At 46.8% G+C, this 21,355-nt stretch overlaps 2 protein-coding genes across 2 annotated transcripts in view; one reads left to right on the forward strand and one right to left on the reverse strand.

Annotated features, from left to right (window-relative positions):
• Window positions 1-5,675, reverse strand: part of LOC148502631 (uncharacterized) — a 72,042-nt gene extending 66,367 nt beyond the window's left edge. The window contains 1 exon segment of the mRNA XM_088449563.1: window positions 4,916-5,675. Coding sequence (XP_088305689.1) covers window positions 4,916-5,675 — 760 coding nt within the window.
• An 8,145-nt stretch (window positions 5,676-13,820) lies between these two features.
• LOC148502634 (uncharacterized) lies at window positions 13,821-20,676 on the forward strand. Its single transcript, XM_088449564.1, has 5 exons — window positions 13,821-13,961; window positions 15,598-15,713; window positions 15,771-15,888; window positions 16,051-16,573; window positions 19,133-20,676. The coding sequence occupies exons 1-5, from the start codon at window positions 13,821-13,823 to the stop codon at window positions 20,092-20,094; spliced, it is 1,860 nt and encodes a 619-aa protein (XP_088305690.1). The 3' UTR covers window positions 20,095-20,676.
• Window positions 20,677-21,355: the final 679 nt, after the last annotated feature.

Genomic DNA, 21,355 nt, shown 5'->3' on the forward strand with positions numbered 1-21,355 from the left:
AAAATTTTTATGTATTTACACCCTTTGCATTGCAATATGGTTTGTTCAGGTTCACAGTTGAGAGTGATATTTCTCTCTATTCCCAAGTCTGAATCAGGCCCTCAGTCCCTCTCCCACACCTTCAATATATCTTCAGATCAGACCCTCTCTCACCCTGTAGGTAACTAAGACCCTCATCCACTTACTGTTCAACTCCAGACTGGGCTACTGTAACCTCCTCAACACCCATCTCTCTTCACTGTAATCTGTCCTCAATGCTGCTGCCTGGCACTTCTTAAAATTACAGCTTCTGCCTCCCCTCTACTACAGGTCCTACACTGGCTCTCCATCCCTCTCAGAACCCAATTCAAACTCCTCACACTCACCTATATAGCCCTCACCCAATCATCACCCCCTACATCTCCAACTGCATCTCCCTCCACTCTCCCATCACCTACTTTGCTCTACCAATGCCTGGCGCCTCTCCTCCCAAATCAGTATATCCTCCCACTCCTGCCTTTAAGACTCTGTCCCTGTTGCTCCCCACCGCTGGAACTCTCACCCTCTCAGATTCTCCACCTCTCTCCAAAGCATCCCACAGACTTTCAAAACCTACTTCTTTACTAAAGCTTCCCTGCTCTCATCCTAACCCACCGCGCTATGCTCCTCACTCAGTCTCTCCTGTGTGACCCATCTATCAGCCCCTCCTCCTATAGATTGTAATCTCTAATGAGCAGGGCCCTCTTCCCTTCTGTGCTTTCGCTCCCCTGACCTATACTATCACCTCCTCCAAAATACTAACAGCGGCACCGAACCATTGGGCTCAGCCCGTGCTGCTTCTGTGATTACTGTGACTGTATAAGCTGCAGTGTTGTTATAGCTGGTGTCCCATGTGCTACAATGTTTGGTACTGTAAGTCTTTTGTACTATTCCCTTGTTAGGCTTCCAATGTGTTCTGTTTATATACTGTGTAAGGCAATGCTGAACCCATATAAATAATGGTAAATAATACTATTAGTGAGTCCACGATGTATAATTTGAATTTGTAAACTACTGTACAGCTACTTTATTACAATAATAAATGTACATACACAATATATGGCTCTTGCTGCACAGATAAAGTGTTGTGATAAAAATACGATCTTACCGTAAAATCTCTTCCTTGGAGTCCATCTGGGGGATGCCTTACATCTGGGTTATGTGTAGTGATGGGTGGTGTACATCTGGGGGATGCCTTACATCTGGGTTATGTGTAGTGATGGGTGGTGTACATCTGGGTTATGTGTAGTGATGGGTGGTGTACATCTGGGGGATGCCTTACATCTGGGTTATGTGTAGTGATGGGTGGTGTACATCTGGGGGATGCCTTACATCTGGGTTATGTGTAGTGATGGGTGGTGTACATCTGGGTTATGTGTAGTGATGGGTGGTGTACATCTGGGGGACGCCTTACATCTGGGTTATGTGTAGTGATGGGTGGTGTACATCTGGGGGATGCCTTACATCTGGGTTATGTGTAGTGATGGGTGGTGTACATCTGGGGGATGCCTTACATCTGGGTTATGTGTAGTGATGGGTGGTGTACATCTGGGGGATGCCTTACATCTGGGTTATGTGTAGTGATGGGTGGTGTACATCTGGGGGACGCCTTACATCTGGGTTATGTGTAGTGATGGGTGGTGTACATCTGGGGGACGCCTTACATCTGGGTTATGTGTAGTGATGGGTGGTGTACATCTGGGGGACGCCTTACATCTGGGTTATGTGTAGTGATGGGTGGTGTACATCTGGGTTATGTGTAGTGATGGGTGGTGTACATCTGGGGGATGCCTTACATCTGGGTTATGTGTAGTGATGGGTGGTGTACATCTGGGTTATGTGTAGTGATGGGTGGTGTATATCTGGGGGACGCCTTACATCTGGGTTATGTGTAGTGATGGGTGGTGTACATCTGGGGGACGCCTTACATCTGGGTTATGTGTAGTGATGAGTGGTGTACATCTGGGGGACGCCTTACATCTGGGTTATGTGTAGTGATGGGTGGTGTACATCTGGGGGACGCCTTACATCTGGGTTATGTGTAGTGATGGGTGGTGTACATCTGGGGGACGCCTTACATCTGGGTTATGTGTAGTGATGGGTGGTGTATATCTGGGGGATGCCTTACATCTGGGTTATGTGTAGTGATGGGTGGTGTATATCTGAGGGATGCCTTACATCTGGGTTATGTGGAGTCGGACACTAATTAAAAAACGTCTCCCACCCGGTTCCCATCCCCTATATAACTACTCCCAAGCCACCGTAAGCTCAATCTAATGTTTAACAAAGCCGGAGGAGAGCCACGGAAGAACTGAGAGAACCAGAAACCAACAGTTATCCAGTATGAAAAACAAGGGAGGGATCCCGGCATCCCCCAGATGGACTCCAAGGAAGAGATTTTATGGTAAGTAAAAATCGTATTTCCTTTATCATCCATCTGGGGGATGCCTTACATATGGGTGATATACCATATACCAAAGCAAGCCAATTAAGGGCAGGGGAAGCATAGAACTGACCGCACTAAGAATTTTCTGCCCAATACTAGCATCTCTTGCGCTGAATGTATGGAAGCGGTAACATTTTGTAATCTTGTGAAAGTGTGTACGGATGACCAGGTCCTGTAGATGATTTTCAGAGTTGCTCAACTGAGGCACCATGCCGTACAGCCCAAGAAGCTCCAACAGCACGAGTAGAATTAGCCCGAATTGAGGCTGGAACTGTCATATTCGAGGAAAAACATGCCTGTCTAATAGCAGAAGTGACCCATCTAGCGATTGACCATTTTGAAGCAGGCCAGCCTCTAATTTGGTGCATCGATCAACACCAACAAAAACATTTTGTACAAGTAAAAACAGTGACTTGTTTCTTAGAACACTTGTCTGGCTTATCCATACTGAGAAAGACAAGTCTACTCCAAACAGAGAGCTACCTAACTTCCCTTAGAAAGAGCTCCGGGGTTACGGCTTAGCTTGTCAGGCCTCCATCACGCAGTGCCTGCTCTGACTTCCACCAGACCTCAGCGCTCTGGCTTTGCAGGAGCCTGTATTTTAATCAAAATAAATACCTGGGGGAGTGGATGCGTGGCCGGGCGCCGGGTCCTGCTAATTCCGGACACCTGTGAACATAGCATCCAGCATCTGCGGCTCAGCCTAATGATATCACCGCTGCGCGATTACACGTGCAGCAGTCATTTACTCACTCTTTGACACATAGCCTCCGGCGCTTGCCAATGACGCCACCCGCCGCAGGCTCTATGTGCAGCAGCGCTCTATCTATCCGGCCACCTGTTTAATCTCTGGCCTGGAAACTACTTGTGGCCCCTCCTGATGACATCACTGCTGTGCGCCTGAACGTGTCAGCGACGGCCTGGAACCAGCAAAGTCTCTCTCCTTTAAAAGCAGCAGCATGTCTCTGCTGCTGTAACCCTCAAACCAAATGCAGCGCTGAGGATTGAAGCAGTGTTGTGCTGAGCAGCCTCTCGAGGTGTGAGACAAGCCGACTCTACAGGATCTGTAATAACAAGGCCCAGCCAATCTGCTCTAAAGCACTGTGCAGTATAATGATAACAAGATTCTTATACTAGTAACATATATGACCTTTATGCCTGCGGCCCCCTCAGATGTGTGTCTGGCATGGAGAGAGACCCAGGGACATGGTAGTTTGGTGACTCTCTCAGTGGCCGTCTTTAAAGTGGGATCCAGGTTCATACAAACCATCTAATCTATATAACTCCCTCTCTGTTGGTGCTTCTCCAGGAACCAAGCTCCCAAATCCAAAGCTTTTACATAAAGAAATAAAACCTAACTAAAAGCTAGGACCTATCTAGCTAGTGCCTTACTCCAAAGGCACTAAACACAAGACTGAGCTTATGGTGGAAAGTTATTATATATATATATTTTTATTCTTTATTTTTTATTTTCATTATCCCATTAATATGTCATTTTAGCATTTCCTATCCTATATGTATTTTTATTAATTTTTTGAGTGTTTAATTCTACTATTTACTGTGGTCTTCTTATTAAATATTAGTATCTTTAGCGCCTGTCTATCTGTGCTTTCGATTTCTTGGTAATTGTTGGGAGGGTCCAGATTCCTCCACCTCTATGATGGCTGCTTTATACTAATTAATCCCCTGGTCCTCTACACACTCCCTACATTTATCCTGGTCCACTGAGATGGTTATAGTCCAGCGCCTATTTTTTGTCTGTGTGTTATGGTGGAAAGGGAGGAGTTATATAGGGGTGGGAGCCAGTTTTCAATTAGCTAGTGTCCGACTCCATCCTTCACTATATATAACCAGATATAAGGTGTCCCCCAGATAGATGATAAATGTATATTATGCAGCTGGGTCCAGCCCAAAACCACTCTACATAAGTTAACAAATCATTAAACAAAAATTAAATATAATTTAAATTTCACAGTAACAGGTTAATTGCAAATTGAGCAATAATATTCCGCATATAATCCTATGTAGTATCAGTAGGCCAGGCCAAGCCCTTTGGCTGAGCGTGTAGAATTAGGGTTTGTTGTAGCAGGGCATGGTTGCACCCTAAGCCGGCCCCATCCACTGAGCGTGCAACACCATTACCTCAGGCGGAAGGGGCGTGACACACTGCTTCACTAAGTGCAACAATGACCGTCCTAAGGACGCCCGATTGCCCGCATATACTGGCCAGGGAGCCAGTCAGTCCACAGGATACTCTGCGGGTGATCCAGAAGCAATCCTGGCTGTAGGCACCCTGCTAACCAGGAACAGGGACCAGCGGGGTAGACAGTGCTGCACACTGAGCCTCTGCGCCCTTTGCGACGACACAGGTCATCCACAGCTAGTTACAGCACTGTCTACAACACAAGGAGAATATGCAACTCCTTTCTGTAATAAGTCTTTATTACTCACCTGTGGCGATATCTGTAGGGATTTCCTCCTCCTTACACTGCTGATCACCCCTCACATACGTCTCTTCTACCTCTGTATCTTCTGCTTTATTATCAGTCACATACGTCTCTTCTTCTCCCTCTGTATCTTCTGCCTTCATATCAGTCACATACGTCTCTTCTTCTCTCTCTGTATCATCTGCTTTATTATCAGTCACATACGTCTCTTCTTCTCCCTCTGTATCTTCTGCCTTATTATCGGTCACATACATCTCTTCTTCTACCTCTGTATCATCTGCCTTATTATTAGTTACATACGTCTCTTCTCTCTCTGTATCATCTGCTTTATTATCAGTCACATACGTCTCTTCTTCTCCCTCTGTATCATCTGCCTTATTATCAGTCACATACGTCTCTTTTTCTTCCTCTATATCTTCTGCCTTCATATCAGTCACATACGTCTCTTCTTCTCCATCTGTATCATTTGCCTTATTATCAGTCACATACGTCTCTTCTTCTCCCTCTGTATCATCTGCCTTATTATCAGTCACATACGTCTCTTTTTCTTCCTCTATATCTTCTGCCTTCATATCAGTCACATACGTCTCTTCTTCTCCATCTGTATCATTTGCCTTATTATCAGTCACATACGTCTCTTCTTCTCCCTCTGTATCTTCTGCCTTCATATCAGTCACATACGTCTCTTCTTCTCCATCTGTATCATTTGCCTTATTATCAGTCACATACGTCTCTTCTTCTCCCTCTATATCTTCTGTCTTCATATCAGCCAGAATTTCACCCTAAGTAACCCACAAAACAATTAAATAACATTTTAAAAATGTCAGATTTCATGAAATTACATTAAGTAGAAGAATTCTGGATAATAAGACACACACAGCTTCTCTACATATCATATAGTGACAGTCACTTTGGTATATTGGTGAGACTGTAAATCCCACCTACCTGATGCTCCTGTGGGATCCTGTGATTCTCCTCTGTACAATACTGGGAATTAAGAGGATGGGGACATCTCTCTGGGGTATTTCTGTGACTGGATCCATCTGTAGGAGACAGACAGTGACTGAGTACATTGTATATATGTGATTAGCAGATGATAAGTGTATATAGGAGGCCCCCATACCTGATCTCCCCTGTACAACAAATGAGTCTCCTCTTACCCAGTGATGTGAGGGACCGGTGATTCTCCTTCATCATGTCCTTGTGCAGACCCCTGTGTTCCTCTATATACTTCTCCTCCTGCATGGAGACATAGACAGTGACATCCTGACACCTTACAGGAACCTGACACACACAATGATACAGTCATCACCGAGACATATCCCCTGGTGTTACGGTATAATGTCCTATTCCCAGAAGTCACCTCTCCATTCATCACCCAGACACATCCCCTGGTGTTACTGTATAATGTCCCATTCCCAGCAGTCACCTCTCCAGTCATCACCCAGAACAACCCCTGGTGTTACTGTATAATGTCCCATTCCCAGCAGTGACCTCTCCAGTCATCACCCAGACACATCCCCTGGTGTTACTGTATAATGTCCCATTCCCAACAGTCACCTCTCCAGTCAGCAGCTGAATGATCCTGTTTGTGAGTTCCAGAATCCTCTGGTCATTGTGTCTCTCATGTATCAGTGAGTGAGGTGGAGGCACCGTGATGGGGCTCTGGGTCCTGTTCAGTCCTCCTGACACACGGAGACGGCTGCTGGGTGTCTCACATTCACTGGAAGTTTTCTTCACTACTGTGTAACCCTGTTTATTGGGGGAGACATCAATAAAAGGGTAAAATTATACTCATGGAGCTGTTTATTAAGGTTTCATCAGTCCATAATATGCATGAAGGGTCTGTCTTACAAATAAAACCCCTATCCCATCTGTAACTATTTACCATATATTGGAAAGTGGACAGAATATAGCACATCTCCTGCCATCTTCATTTCAGTGATAGAAAAGAAACAAAACAAGATACCATGAGCAATGTAATATATCCCAGCTCCTATGATAACTAAGGCACTGATACTATATCTCTCTGTATTATTACTATAGATATAAGTGATGTCACTGTGACACTCCCAGATCCTCTCACCTCCGCAGTCATGTCCCTGTATTATTACTATAGGTATAAGTGATGTCACTGTGACACTCCTAGACCCTCTCACCTCCCCAGTCATGTCCCTGTATTATTAGTATAAATATAAGTGATGTCACTGTGACACTCCCAGATCCCCCCACCTTCCTAGTCATGTCCTTGTATTATTACTATAGATATAAGTGATGTCACTGTGACACTCCCAGACCCTCTCACCTCCCGTCATGTCCTTGTATTATTACTATAGATATAAGTGATGTCACTGTGACACTCCCAGATCCCCTCACCTCCCCAGTCATGTCCCTGTATTATTACTATAGATATAAGTGATATCACTGTGACACTCCCAGATCCCCTCACCTCCCAAATCATGTCCCTGTATTATTACTATAGATATAAGTGATATCACTGTGACACTCCCAGATCCCCTCACCTCCCAAATCATGCCCCTGTATTATTACTATAGATATAAGTGATGTCACTGTGACACCCCCAGACCCTCTCACCTCCCCAGTCAGCAGGTAGATTATCTCCAGGGTGAGATTTAGTATCCTCTCAGTCATGTGACTCCTGTCCTTGTCCATCCTCAGTGATTTATACAGGACACGTCTCACCCTCACGTGACTTCTAGTAACAAGAATTTGACGCCTCACTGCACAGAAATCTAGGAATGAATATAATTATTAGAAGCTATTTATTACCAGTTATTTATGTAGTGTGCACATATTACACAGTGCTTTATAGGGAATATTTAGTCACATCTGTCCCTGCCCAGATGAGCTTAAAATCTACATTCCTACCACATAGACAGCCCATACACACACGTTCTAGAGGTAGTTTAGAAAGAAGCGAGCTAACCTACCAGTGTGGCTATGCAGAGTGGGAGGAAACCAGAGCACCTGGAAGAAACCAATGCAAACTCAAAGAGAACATACAAAATCCACACAGACAGAGCCTTGTTCAGTAATTTAATTCATGACCCCTTGTGCTGTGAATTACTAATGCTGTCCACTATGCTATCACGTTGCCCATAAAAATACATGAGTGACCACTAAGGGGCCGATTCAGACCCAGACGCTGAAGGTGCCCACACACATACCGATGTCCTCACGATACGATTTTATGGCCAATTTCCTCATGAACTTTCACGGGAGCTCCCTTGCCGTCGTGATCACGATTTGGAGTTAAAAATGTCCAATCTGACTAAAGATCTATCTTGCAGCCAATGCATTGTATCCCAGATTTATTAATCTGCCCTACAGCACGGCTGATCAGAAGATGCGATATACGACGAGCGGGGACGCGCATCGGCATCGTGCTTGTGAGCATAAACTCACGATTTGTAGGTTTTTTTTACCAGATTCGTTACCAAATCGTGTAAAATGTCGCTATGTGTGTGGGCACCTTAAGCCGCATTCACTCGCTATGGGCGATTGTCGCCCATCAGCACATGCATGTGTGGCAAAATACACATGCGCAAACTAGTCTGTGCGATGGGGAAGTGCTCGCTCGAAGAACACAGACAGGCCGTTCCTTTGAGTGACAGAGAGTGCCGTTTGTGGGTGTAATATGGGATGATCCGGGAAAAAGGGTATGCAGTCAAGAAGCCAGCGGCTTCCCGACTGTCATATCCCGGCGAGGGTTAAATGACCGGCATCTACATCTAGACACCTGTCATTTCACACACGCCAGGAGACTGACGCCCGGCAACCCGATCAAAGTGATGCTGGGCGCCTCTGCGTACAGCCGCGCGCGGGGGGGGTTAGGTTTAGGGCTCCCGAGGGGGACTTAGGGTTAGGCTAGGGGGAGGGAGGGTTAGTTTTAGGCACCCCTGGGGGGACTTAGGTTTAGGCGGCGGGGAAGGGGGGGTTAGGTTTAGGCACTTAGAGGGGGGATTAGGATTAGGTACAGGGGGGAAAGGTTAGGGTTAGGGGGTTAGAAATAGGTTAGTCTATACTTACCTTCGACGATCGGGATTTCCTCCTCTGCCGGCCTCCTGGTGTCGGGATTCCAACCACCGGGCAGAGGTCCGGCGGTAAATAATACCGATTCCGGAAAAAGGGGGAGTGGATGTGCGAACGCAGGCGTGTCCGAGCGTCAAAACAGCGTTCTTTGGGCGTGCATAATTAGCATGTCAGCGTCACTGTACACTTCACCTAGTTTTATTTCAGCCTGCAGTGATCGCAGTGCTTGCGGCGGGGTAGGGTCTACCTTAAGGTCTGCGAGCAGCTGTGATGGCTCTTGATGTTACAGATTAATCATACTGTTCCTGGAGATGACGTGTGCTAAGAAAGAAAAGTGCGCGTCCTTACACCTGCGAGTGTTCACTCTGCCGTCGCTCTCTAAGACATAGAGAGCATAATTTAGCCTGGCTGTGCGATAGCGAAATTTGCATATCCGCCCCCTGATGGCTGCGAGAGAGCGCAGCTTAGCGTCCGTGTATGAATGAGCTTCTAAATTCCATCATTCCCAGAGCCATAGAGACTAAGGGGGTCATTCAGACCCACTCGCAAGCGGCAGTACGCTCGCAAGTGGGTCGATGTTCCCCACTGTGCATGCGCACGACGGAGGGAGCTCCATCGTGTGCATGCGCGAGACCCGGACTGCGACAGCCAAGCTGTCGCTCCGGGTCTCGCAGCAAAGGGGGCGTGCTGTCGATGGTGACTGACAGTACGCCCCCTTTGGTGGGCGTTCTGGGGGCGTACCTGCCAGACGGAGGCGTTCCCATGGGAATGGCTACCGTCTGAAGTCGGCCCCACTGACATCACTAGTGATGTCAGTGGGAGTGATTTTGGCTCTGATAGAGCCAAAATCACTCCAGGGCTTGTGGCTGGGAGACCCTACCGCAGGGTCTCCGTCGCAAGTCCGATGGTCCAGACCATCGCGGCCATCTTTTTGGACGCTCGTATATGCTGTGGGTGGTGACCCACAGCTATACGAGCGTCCAGGGGGACGCTCCATTATAATGGAGGAGGGCCCTGATTCAGAGCGAGCGCTCTGGTCAGAGCGTCGGTTCTGAATCAGGCCCTAAGTCAGTGTTTCTCAGATGTTCCTCTGACCCAGCTTCATAGGGCTGCTCAGTGACCACCACACGGCATTGCTGGAGGTTACACCAATGTCTCTCCCTCATGGCCAGGAGTCCTGGACCTCCAAGACACATACTTGATGCAATTTGCCTGAGGAAGCGGACCTGATCCAAGTAAAGGAGGTTACACCGACACTCCCAGGTGCCCCCCTCTATTAGTGACTTGGTAACCATGGTTGGGCTGAGCCTTCCTGGATGAGAGGGTTATTAGTCCCTTCCCTAGATATGATGTTGTCCCCAGTGTTGGGGTAAAAGTGAAGGATGACTTGTTATTGTGGCCCTTTGTATGCAGATGCTCACTCTGGGTGTGTGTTTTGCAGGGGCCCCTTCAAAATGTTGCTGTGGGGCCAAATTCTCTATTTACATCCATGGTACTGAGACACCTATTCTCGGAGCTGGAAGAGATGGAATTGGTAACCTAACATCTATTCTGACAACTCAAACAGATAGAACTACTGCTCCAGCACAAATTCCAGCAGCTGGAATGAAGGGATCAGGTAATTACAGCCCTAGTCTTGAACCCAGAATGGATGGCTAAGGCACTGGTAGAACCAATTGGGGCAGCTATAAGGAATGGCCAAGGTTCTCGTAGCCCTATACCAGCACCTAGAATTGCTGGCTATTGTACACAGAGCTACATTCTGGCTCCCAGAACAGATAGCTAAAATACTCAGGGCTCCGTTGCGGTAGCCCAAACACCTGCCTAACATACTCAGAGCTCACCCCAACACCCAAAACCGTTGGTTAAGGTTATCAGAGCTCTAATCCAGAACCAGGAACAGATTGCTAATGTACTCAAAACTCCATTCTGGCACCCAGAGTAGATGGCAAACATACTCTAGCTCTGTTTGAGCACCCAGAATGGCAGGCTAACATACTGTAGCTCCATAATGGCACCTCTTCCGGTTTATCGATGCCAGCTGCATACTATCACACTATCACTGAGTCACACTTTCAGGCAACCAATGTAAAATGGTCCAAGGGGGCTCTAAAGCATAAAAAAGGGTGTGAGGAGGCTCTGAGACATATAAAGGTGCATGTGGGGGCTCTGGGGTGGCATATAATGGCATAAGGAGCTCTGAGGCATATGAAGGGGCTTTGAGGCTTATGAAGGGGCACAAGGGGGCAAGAGTCATATAAAAGGGCATGAGCGGCCTTTATGGCATTTACAGTGCTGTTTTTGGCAACGTCTCAGGAACCTGTAAAATGAAGAGGTGGTAACCCTACCCTCAGATCTGGTCACAGTGATGGAGAAGGCACGGTAGTGGTGAGGGGGCATGTTTCCCCACCGTGTATGCAGATAGTGCTGAGGAGCAGAGCTGGCTCCTTGCAGGGATTCTGGGCTGCACTCTGTCCTGAGCAGCAGCAGCTTCCTACGAGGAGGCTGTAATTTCTCCCTTTCTGTCAACCACCCCCAAATGAGGACGTGTACTGATAGCTCCACAGAGGCAGGGGGCGCTGCAGTGAGCTGAGCCGTTCAGGAGGATTCCATGTGGTAGTGGATAGATCCCCCTCCGTAGATGTACCGACATCATCAGTTACTGTCCAATGTCATTCCCTACTATGCACGTGGACATAGATGGAGAATACAAACCTGTGGGAAGCGAAGCGAGCCCCCGTGCCCGAAGCGTGGCGAGCAAAGAGATCCTGCGAGGGGACAAATACTTCTTTTGGTGGCCTTTATGGGCATGGAATCGCACGTCCGGACTCACTCCACATCACTTCCAGGTACAACTAGTGAATGGGATCTATACACTACCGTTATACACAGTCGAGTCACATTATTATGACCACCTCTTGCATTTGACGTCGTCAGCGCGTAGCCCATGAAGTACGTCACGTGGCGTGCGCTGGCTTGGTGGGTATATAAGGTGTGCGATAGGCCGTCTGCACACATATCACCCGTTGCGGTCATGGGTAAAAGGGGCGATTTATCTGAGTTGCAGAAAGGGATGATTACTGGCTCTCTGGCCAAGGGTGGCAGTATTTCTGACACAGCGCAGTTTGTGAACTCGCGTGCTGCTGGGGTGAAGGTGTATCGTGACTGGACAAATGGCACCATTGGGTATAACTGACTTGGAAACTGCGGAGCACCACGTGCCATTGATGTGAGAGGTGAACGTCGGCTACGAAGGTGCGTGTGGGCCAACCGACACGCTACAGTGGAGCAGCTCACCGTCAAAATGAACCTGGGGGGGTCACCAAACGTGTGTCTAAAATGACAGTTCAGCAAATCCTGCTGCGTATGGGGCTCCGAAGCAAACGGATGGTCACTGCACCTATGCTAACGAAGGTGCATCGCTGGAAAAGGCCTCAATTTTCACACCTGTATCGGAATTGGATCTCTGCTAATTGGTGAAGGGTTGTCTTCTCTGATGAGTCACGTTTTCTGCTTCATCGAACGGATGGACGCTGGTGTGTCAGTCGAGGAACATCGGAGAACAAACACCCTGCAACCATTGTTGTGTTCGCTCTATGGATACTCCACCATGCACCCTCCAGCAGCTGTGGGATGTACTGCAGTCAGCATGGCTCCATATACCTGTGCCCACCTACCAGCACCCTCTAGCTGCTGTCTGTGCTGGACACGGTGGTTACTCTGGCTATTAGCTGGTGCTCATAATAATGTGACTCCACTGTGTATATTTACCAGATATTGCTGACTAATTGTATTCTACCAAGACACCAGAAAGCAGTCTCTTACCAAGCAAGGTCTGCGCCATCTGTATTATAGTAACAATGGAGACTGCACCACCTGTATTATAGTAACAATGGAGACTGCACCACCTGTATTATAGTAATAATGGAGACTGCACCACCTGTATTATAGTAACAACTGAGTCTGCACCACCTGTATTATAGTAACAACTGACTCTGCGCCACCTGTATTATAGTAATAATGGAGACTGCACCACCTGTATTATAGTAACAACTGAGTCTGCACCACCTGTATTATAGTAACAACTGAGTCTGCACCACCTGTATTATAGCAACAACTGAGTCTGCACCACCTGTATTATAGTAACAACTGAGTCTGCACCACCTGTATTACAGTAACAACTGACTCTGCGCCACCTGTATTATAGTAACAACTGACTCTGCGCCACCTGTATTATAGTAACAGATCCTGCACCACCTGTATTATAGTAACAACTGAGTCTGCACCACCTGTATTACAGTAACAACTGACTCTGCGCCACCTGTATTATAGTAACAGATCCTGCACCACCTGTATTATAGTAACAACTGAGTCTGCACCACCTGTATTATAGTAACAACTGACTCTGCGCCACCTGTATTATAGTAACAACTGGGTCTGCACCATCTGTATTATAGTAACAATGGAGTCTGCACCACCTGTATTATAGTAACAACGGGGTCTGCACCACCTGTATTATAGTAACAACGGGGTCTGCGCCACCTGTATTATAGTAACAACAGGGTCTGCCCCACCTGCATTATTGTAACAACGGGGTCTGCACCACCTGTATTATAGTAATAACAATGTCTGTACTCCGAATGTAGACAAGCAACAATAATAATAATAATAATAATAATGATATTACCTGGCTGCTGTCAGAGTCAGACAGAACAATACAATGGCTGCTCTCTCCGTCTCTCCTGTTCCTGTGCTGGGAATAGATCAGAGGAGACAGAGCTCAGACCAGGGGAAAATGGCCGCCGCTCCCATAATAACTGTTATTACTGTATGCTGCCTGACTGGTATACAAGAAAATGGCCGCCGACCCCCGCACTGAGGACATGTATGGTCACCATTACTGGAGGAGAGATTACCAGGAGGCAGGGCTGAATAAAACGGCTCCGCCCACCCGCCGTCTCTATGGCTGCAGCCATCTCCTCCTCCCTGATAATAAGGTGAGTGACGTTTCGAGGAGCCAATCAGATTGTTAAAAAAAATAAAGCAGAGCGTAGACCTCCTAAAGGTAAACACGTGACGCCGGCTGGGGAGCTGAGGCCTGGCAGTGACAGGGTTACATAGAGCGCAAAGAAGGCGACGTCTCTGTGTCCGGCATCAGCAGGTAATGCTGTCCTACTATACAGGTGGAGCAGCCTGTGGTGTCCTACTATACCGGGGGAGCGGCCTGTGGTGTCCTACTATACAGGGGAGCGGCCTGTGGTGTCCTACTATACAGGGGGAGCGGCCTGTGGTGTCCTACTATACAGGGGGAGCTGCCTGCGGTGTCCCACTATACAGGAGAAGAGGCCTTTGGTGTTCTAACATACAGAGTGAGCAGCCTGTGGGGAGCTGCCAGCGGTATCCATACTATACAGGGCGAGTGGCCTGTGGTGTCCCACTATACAGGGGGAGCGGCCTGTGGTGTCCATACTATACAAGGGGAGTGGGAGGGGCCTGCAGTATCAAGGTCCTATACAGGGGGAGTGGCCTGCGGTGTCCATACTATACAGGTGGAGCGTTCTGTGGTGTACTACTATACAGGGGGAGCGTTCTGTGGTTTACTACTATATAGGGGGAGCAGCCTGTGGTGTCCTACTATACAGGGGAGCAGCAATACGGGAGGAAAGGCCTGTGGTCTCTGTCCCTAGAGTATATACCAGTGAGGGGAGGCCTGGGCTATATACCCTGTACTGTCACACAGTCTCCTCATACAGCAGCACTGGGGGTCTCTGTACCTATAGCATATACCAGTGAGGGGAGGCCTGGGCTATATACCCTGTACTGTCACACAGTCTCTCATACAGCAGCACTGGGGGTCTCTGTACCTATAGTATATACCAGTGAGGGGAGGCCTGGGCTATATACCCTGTACTGTCACACAGTCTCTCATACAGCAGCACTGGGGGTCTCTGTACCTATAGTATATACCAGTGAGGGGAGGCCTGGGCTATATACCTGTACTGTCACACGGTCTCATACAGCAGTACTGGAGGTCTCTGTACCTATAGTATATACCAGTGAGGGGGAGGCCTGGGCTATATACCCTGTACTGTCACACGGTCTCTGTACCTATAGTATATACCAGTGAGGAGAGGTCTGGGCTATATACCCTGTACTGTCACACAGTCTCCTCATTCAGCAGCTCTGTATATATCAGTGAGGGGTATATACCAGCCTGGGCTAAATACCCTGTCCTGTCTTATGGTCTCCTCATACAACAGCACTGGGGGGTCTCTGTACCTATAGTATATACCAGTGAGGGGAGTCCTGGGATATATTACCTGAATGGGACATTATACAGTAACACCAGGGGATGTGTCTGGGTGATGACTGGAGAGGTGACTGCTGGGAATGGGACATTATACTGTAACACCAGGGGATGTGTCTGGGTGATGACTGGAGAGGTGACTGCTGGGAATGGGACATTATACAATAACACCAGGGGATGTGTCTGGGTGATGACTGGAGAGGTGACTGCAGGGAATGGGACATTATACAGTAACACCAGGGGATGTGTCTGGGTGATGACTGTGTCATTGTGTGTGTCAAGTTCCTATAAGATGTCAGGATGTCACTGTTTATATTTCCATACAGGAGGGGGAGTATATAGAGGAATACAGGGCTCTGTACAAGAACGTGATGATGGAGAATTATTGGCCCCTCACAACACTGGTTAAGAGGAGACACGTTTTTTGTACTGGGGAGAGCAGGTATGGGGGCTTTCCCTATATATAATCTATTAATCACACATATATATTAGTACCCAGTTACTGTGTGTCTCCTACAGATGGACCCGGTGGCAGAATTGCCCCAGAGAGATGTCCCCGTCCTCTGTATTCACGGGATTGTACAGAGGAGAATCGCAGTATCCCACAGGAGCATCAGGTAGGTGGGATTTAGGGTCTCACCAATATACCACAGTGACTGTCACTATGTGATCTGTAGAGAAGTTGTGTGTGTCCTATACCCTGATATTCTTATGTTTTTATTTCATGTAATTTCATCAGACTTTCTTAAATAATTTTTTTTGTGTTGTGGGTTATTTAGGATCAAGGTCTGGCATTTATAAAGGTTGAACATATAGAAGAAGACATGTATTTAAGTGATATAGAGGGAGAAGAAAAGATGTATGTGACTGATAATAAGGCAGAAGATATAGAGGGAGAAGAAGAGACGTACGTGACTGATATGAAGGCAGAAGATATAGAGGGAGAAGAAGAGACGTATGTGACTGATATGAAGGCAGAAGATATAGAGGGAGAAGAAGAGACGTATGTGACTGATATGAAGGCAGAAGATATAGAGGGAGAAGAAGAGACGTATGTGACTGATATGAAGGCAGAAGATACAGAGGGAAAAGAAGAGACGTATGTGACTAATATAAAGGCAGAAGATATAGAGGGAGAAGAAGAGACGTATGTGACTGATATGAAGGCAGAAGATACAGAGGGAAAAGAAGTAACGTATATGACTTATATGGAGTCAGAAGATATAGACAGAGAAGAAGAGCCGTATGTGAGGGGTGATCAGCAGTGTAAAGAGGAGGAAATCCCTACAGATATCAGCACAGGTGAGTAATAAACACTTATTACAGAAAAAAGTCACAATCTCCTCATTCAGTCACTACAACAGTCTCCTATCCTACACCACCTTTTTCAGTACAAACTAAGGGCCTGATTCAGACCCACTCGCGAGCGGCTGTCCGCTCGCAAGTGGGTCGATGTTATGCACTGAGCATGCGCACGACGGAGGGAGCTCCGTCGTGCGCATGCGCCAGACGCGACGAGCGAAGGAAAGTCCTTCGCTCGTTGTGTCCGATCAAAGGGGGTGTGCTGTCAATGTTGATTGACAGCACGCCCCCTTTGGTGGGCGTGCCTCCCTGACGGGGGCGTTCCCACGGGAACGCCTCCCGTCAGAAGCCGGCCCACTGACATCACTAGTGATGTCAGTGGGAGTGATTTTGGCTCTGATAGAGCCAAAATCACTCCGGAGCTTGCGGTTGAAAACCTCAACCGCAGGCTCCGGCTCGCAAATTCGATGGTCGCGATGGTCTCGACCATCGCGGCCATCACAAAGCACGCTCGTATAGCCTGTGGGTGGTGACCCACAGCTATACGAGCGTCCTGGAGGACGCTCCATGAAAATGGAGCCCGGCCCTCATTCAGAGCGTGCGCTCTGCTCAGAGCGTACGGCTCTGAATGAGGGCCTAAGGCATTAAATGTGTCTGCCAAGTGGGACCCCTCCCACCTTGTCGCTGTGTGTTACCAGCCCAGAGATCTGACCAGTTTCCTCCCCACACTCTCTGGTGTATCTCATACATCAGGAGCCATCAGACCCTCTTATACTCCTACTCTCCTCCTCACATCATGCCCAGTGACTTGGCCAGTCACCACCTCACACTCTCTGGTGTATCTTATACATCAGGAGCTATCAGCCCCTATTATACTCCTGCTCTCCCCCTCACATCATGTCACTGTGTGTTACCAGCCCAGAGATCTGGCAGTCTCCTCCCCACACTCTCTGGTGTATCTCATACATTAGTGTAAGGGATGTAGCTATACTAAATAAATCACTGGTCAATGTGATGAGACCCCATATAACAGCCATGATTCTGGCTTGTGCACTACCACATGTGAGAGCACCGACCATGTTTTTTGAATATTATGTGATTGTCGGTATACTGTGTACTACCCATCACACACAGACACACAACCACACACCCGTAGTTGCACAGTTGCTTCTCCACTTTCTGTGCTTAGATGCTTTGTACTGTTACACTTTATCTGCTGACCTGTCTCTGTATCTTGCTCTGCCCTCCTGCTGTCTTCCTCATTCTGCTGTTAATTATCTGTGCCCTGCACTATTCCCCTACCCTGTCCTGCTCTCTCCCCCGCTCTGTGCCATTCCCCTACCCTGCCTTTCTGCCTCCCCCGCTCTCTGCCCTGCACAATTCCTCTACCCAGTCCTACTGCCTCCCCTGCTCTGTGCCTTGTGCCATGCTCCTAGCCTGTCCTGCTGCCTCTGTGCCCTGCTCTATTCCCCTACCCTGTCCTGCTGCCACCCCAGCTCTGTGCCCTACCCTGTCCTGCTGCCTCCCCCGCTCTATGCCCTGCACCATTCCCCTACTCTGTCCTGCTGCCTCCCCCGCTCTGTGCCCTGCACCATTCCCCTACCCTGTCCTGCTGCCTCTCCTGCTCTGTGCCCTGCACCATTCCCCTGCCTGCTGCCTCTCCTGCTCTGTGCCCTGCACCATTCCTCTGCCCTGTGCTGCTGCCTCCCCTGCTCTGTGCCATGCACCATTCCCCTGCCGTGTCCTGCTGCCTCCCCCACTGTGTGCCCTGCACCATTCCCCTACCCTTTCCTGCTGCCTCCCCCGCTCTGTGCCGCCATCATTCTGTGTTGCTCTGTCCTATCGCTCTCCTTCCCTCTCAGTGTTTATATGCAGTGAGTCATTACCCTAAGTTAGTAACATGACTCTGGTGGGGCTACTCTCCATGAGGATGACCAGAAGACCATATAGAAGCTGCTTTTGCTATATATATATATATAAAATATATCCATATCCACCTGGAGAATTTTGAGTAGTGTGGATGCAGCTGTTAGTAATTATCCCACAAGTTTCCCATGTGTATGTGTGAGGGTGGTCTAGATGGATATTGTGGTTCACCAACATAACTGGTTGAGATTGTCCATGTGGCTGGATCTATGACTTGTGCAATTAATGTGCTTGTGTCATTTTACCTGTTCAATGAGAGTCTTGTTTCTTGTTGGTTCATTTGTAAATATAATAATGTGGTCATCGTTTGTACCTGCAAATTAAACAGCTAAACGACTTCATTTATAATAACATGGTGGTGTAGTGGGGTTAGGATTGCTGACTCACAGCACTAAGTTCATAAGTTTAATTTTCAACCAAAGTGATGTGTGGAGTTTGTATGTATTTCCTTGAAAAATCATACTGGTAGGTTAATTGGCTTCTGACCCAAATAAAGCATATTGTGTGTACTAGTAGATATGGTTGTGAATATAGATTGTTAGCCAATTGGCCAAATATTCTCTGTAAAGTGCTATGAAATGTGTGAGCTTTATGAAGAACTCTGAATAATAATAATAGTTATTGTATTTCCAGCAGATGGACGCACAAGCAGGAATGACTTAGAGGGAGATCTCATCTTGTCTACAGATATTCAAATAGAAGATAACATCACACAGGAATCTCAAGGAGATAATCCTGTTACTCTAAATATACATCCAGCACCTCACAGTGCAGCTATATCATCTGATCCCTCTAATTGTGACCAATGTTCTTATGATATAGCTTTTGTTACACATAGTGCAGCTCATACACCTGATAAAATATTTCCTTGTTCTGTGTGTGGGAAATGTTTTACACTGAAATCAAATCTTTTAACACATCAGAGAAGTCACACAGGTGAGAAACCATTTCAATGCTCTGAGTGTGGGAAATATTTTACATCTAAATCAAAGCTTGTTACACATCAGAGCTATCACACAGGTGAGAAACCATTTTCATGTTCTGAGTGTGAGAAATGTTTTATACAGAAATCAGCTCTTGTTAGACATCAGAAATGTCACACTGGTGAGAAACCATTTTCATGCTCTGAATGTGGGAAATGTTTTATTGATAAATCAAATCTTGTTATACATCAGAGAAGTCACACAGGTGAGAAGCCATTTCCATGCTCTGAATGTGGAAAATGTTTTACTAATACATCACATCTTGTTATACATCAGAGAAGTCACACAGGTGAGAGGCCATTTCCATGCTTTGAGTGTGGGAAATGTTTTACACTGAAATCACAGCTTGTTATACATCAGAGACATCACACAGGTGAGAAACCATTTCCATGTTCTCAGTGTGGTAAATGTTTTACACAGAAAGCAGATCTTCTTATACATGAGAGAAGTCACAGAGATGAGCGGCCATTTACATGCTCTGAGTGTGGGAAATGTTTTACATATAAATCGGCTCTAGATATACATCAGAGAAGCCATTTCCATGCTCAGAAAGTTAAAAAATGTTATACACAAAAAGATCATCTTGTTACATATCAGAGATCACAAAGGTAAGAAACCATTTTCATGCTCTGAGTGTGGGAAATGTTTTAGACCGAAGTCACATCTTGGTAGACATATATCACACAGGGGAAAGCATTTCCATGAGCTGATACAAAACAGGGCTGTAGGAACACTCCAGTCACACAGTATTTTAAAATTTGAAGTTCTCTATCTGCACATAATTGGGATGTGTAACATTACTATACAAGCGGAGGGATGTACAGCGCTAGGGAAATCTGAACAATAATAAATGATTAATATAGGGCTTGATATAGGTGCAATTAATCATTTATACTATTTAATTTGAACTCTCACAGGGGCTTATCTGGATGTTCTAACTGAATTCAATCCACCCAGATGGTTTGAATGAATAAGTAGAACTGACCACTATTTCCTGATATTTCATCGCTATCATGTTAGTGGGTTAAACAGTTAAACCTTGTCTGCTGTAATTGTGATCCTGGAGGAAGGAATGTAATAACATAAATTACTGCAGCCTGGCATCTCTACAAAAGGATTTTTATTTATTAGATACAATTGATCTCTAATACTTATAAGAATAGTTGATGTGCAATAAGGGTCAATTCAATCATATAAGCTGAATACAAAAGTGTAAAGAGGCGTATCCACTAGGCGATATATGCAGGCGATTACACAATAACGATGTAGTTATCGTGCAATCGCTTGCAAATCACACATGAATCAGGCAGGTTTAGGTCGGAAACAACCAGTGATGCGTGCGCCCGATGGTTGTTTCTGATATCTATCATCGCCCGTACATGCTGGTCAACCTGATCGCGTCAGGTTCAGCATGTATGGGGATGATGGATGTGCCTGGACTGAACGAGTGAACGTTCAGTCTAGGTACATCACAAGACATACAAACGATAGCACGATTGCAATGTCGTAATTGTGCTCTCATTTGTATATCTATAAGTGGATACGCACCTTAAGCCTATAACACCCCAAAGAGCAAAAACAAACAACCAGAAAACAAACAGTAGAGATTACCGTACATAGTTGTGCACTGTAGGAGAGCAGGCTGGGGTAGGAAGAGAAATTATGGCCAAAATAAGGTGCTAGCATAGAGACCTTGTGGGTTAAGTCAATGGCTGATGCTGCAGGGTCTCCATGGTGAACTCCTGAGTATCCTTGGTGATTATAGGTGGTATGTAGCTGCCGGCGGAATCTGTATGACATACTGCCAGACCTAAGCTCGGCGGATGAAATACCAATACCAGAAATCCAGTAGATGAAGATTTCGACTGTGCCT

This window comes from Taudactylus pleione, unplaced genomic scaffold (genome assembly GCF_031769625.1).
Source record: "Taudactylus pleione unplaced genomic scaffold, aTauple2 ptg000488l, whole genome shotgun sequence".
NCBI lineage: Eukaryota > Metazoa > Chordata > Amphibia > Anura > Myobatrachidae > Taudactylus > Taudactylus pleione.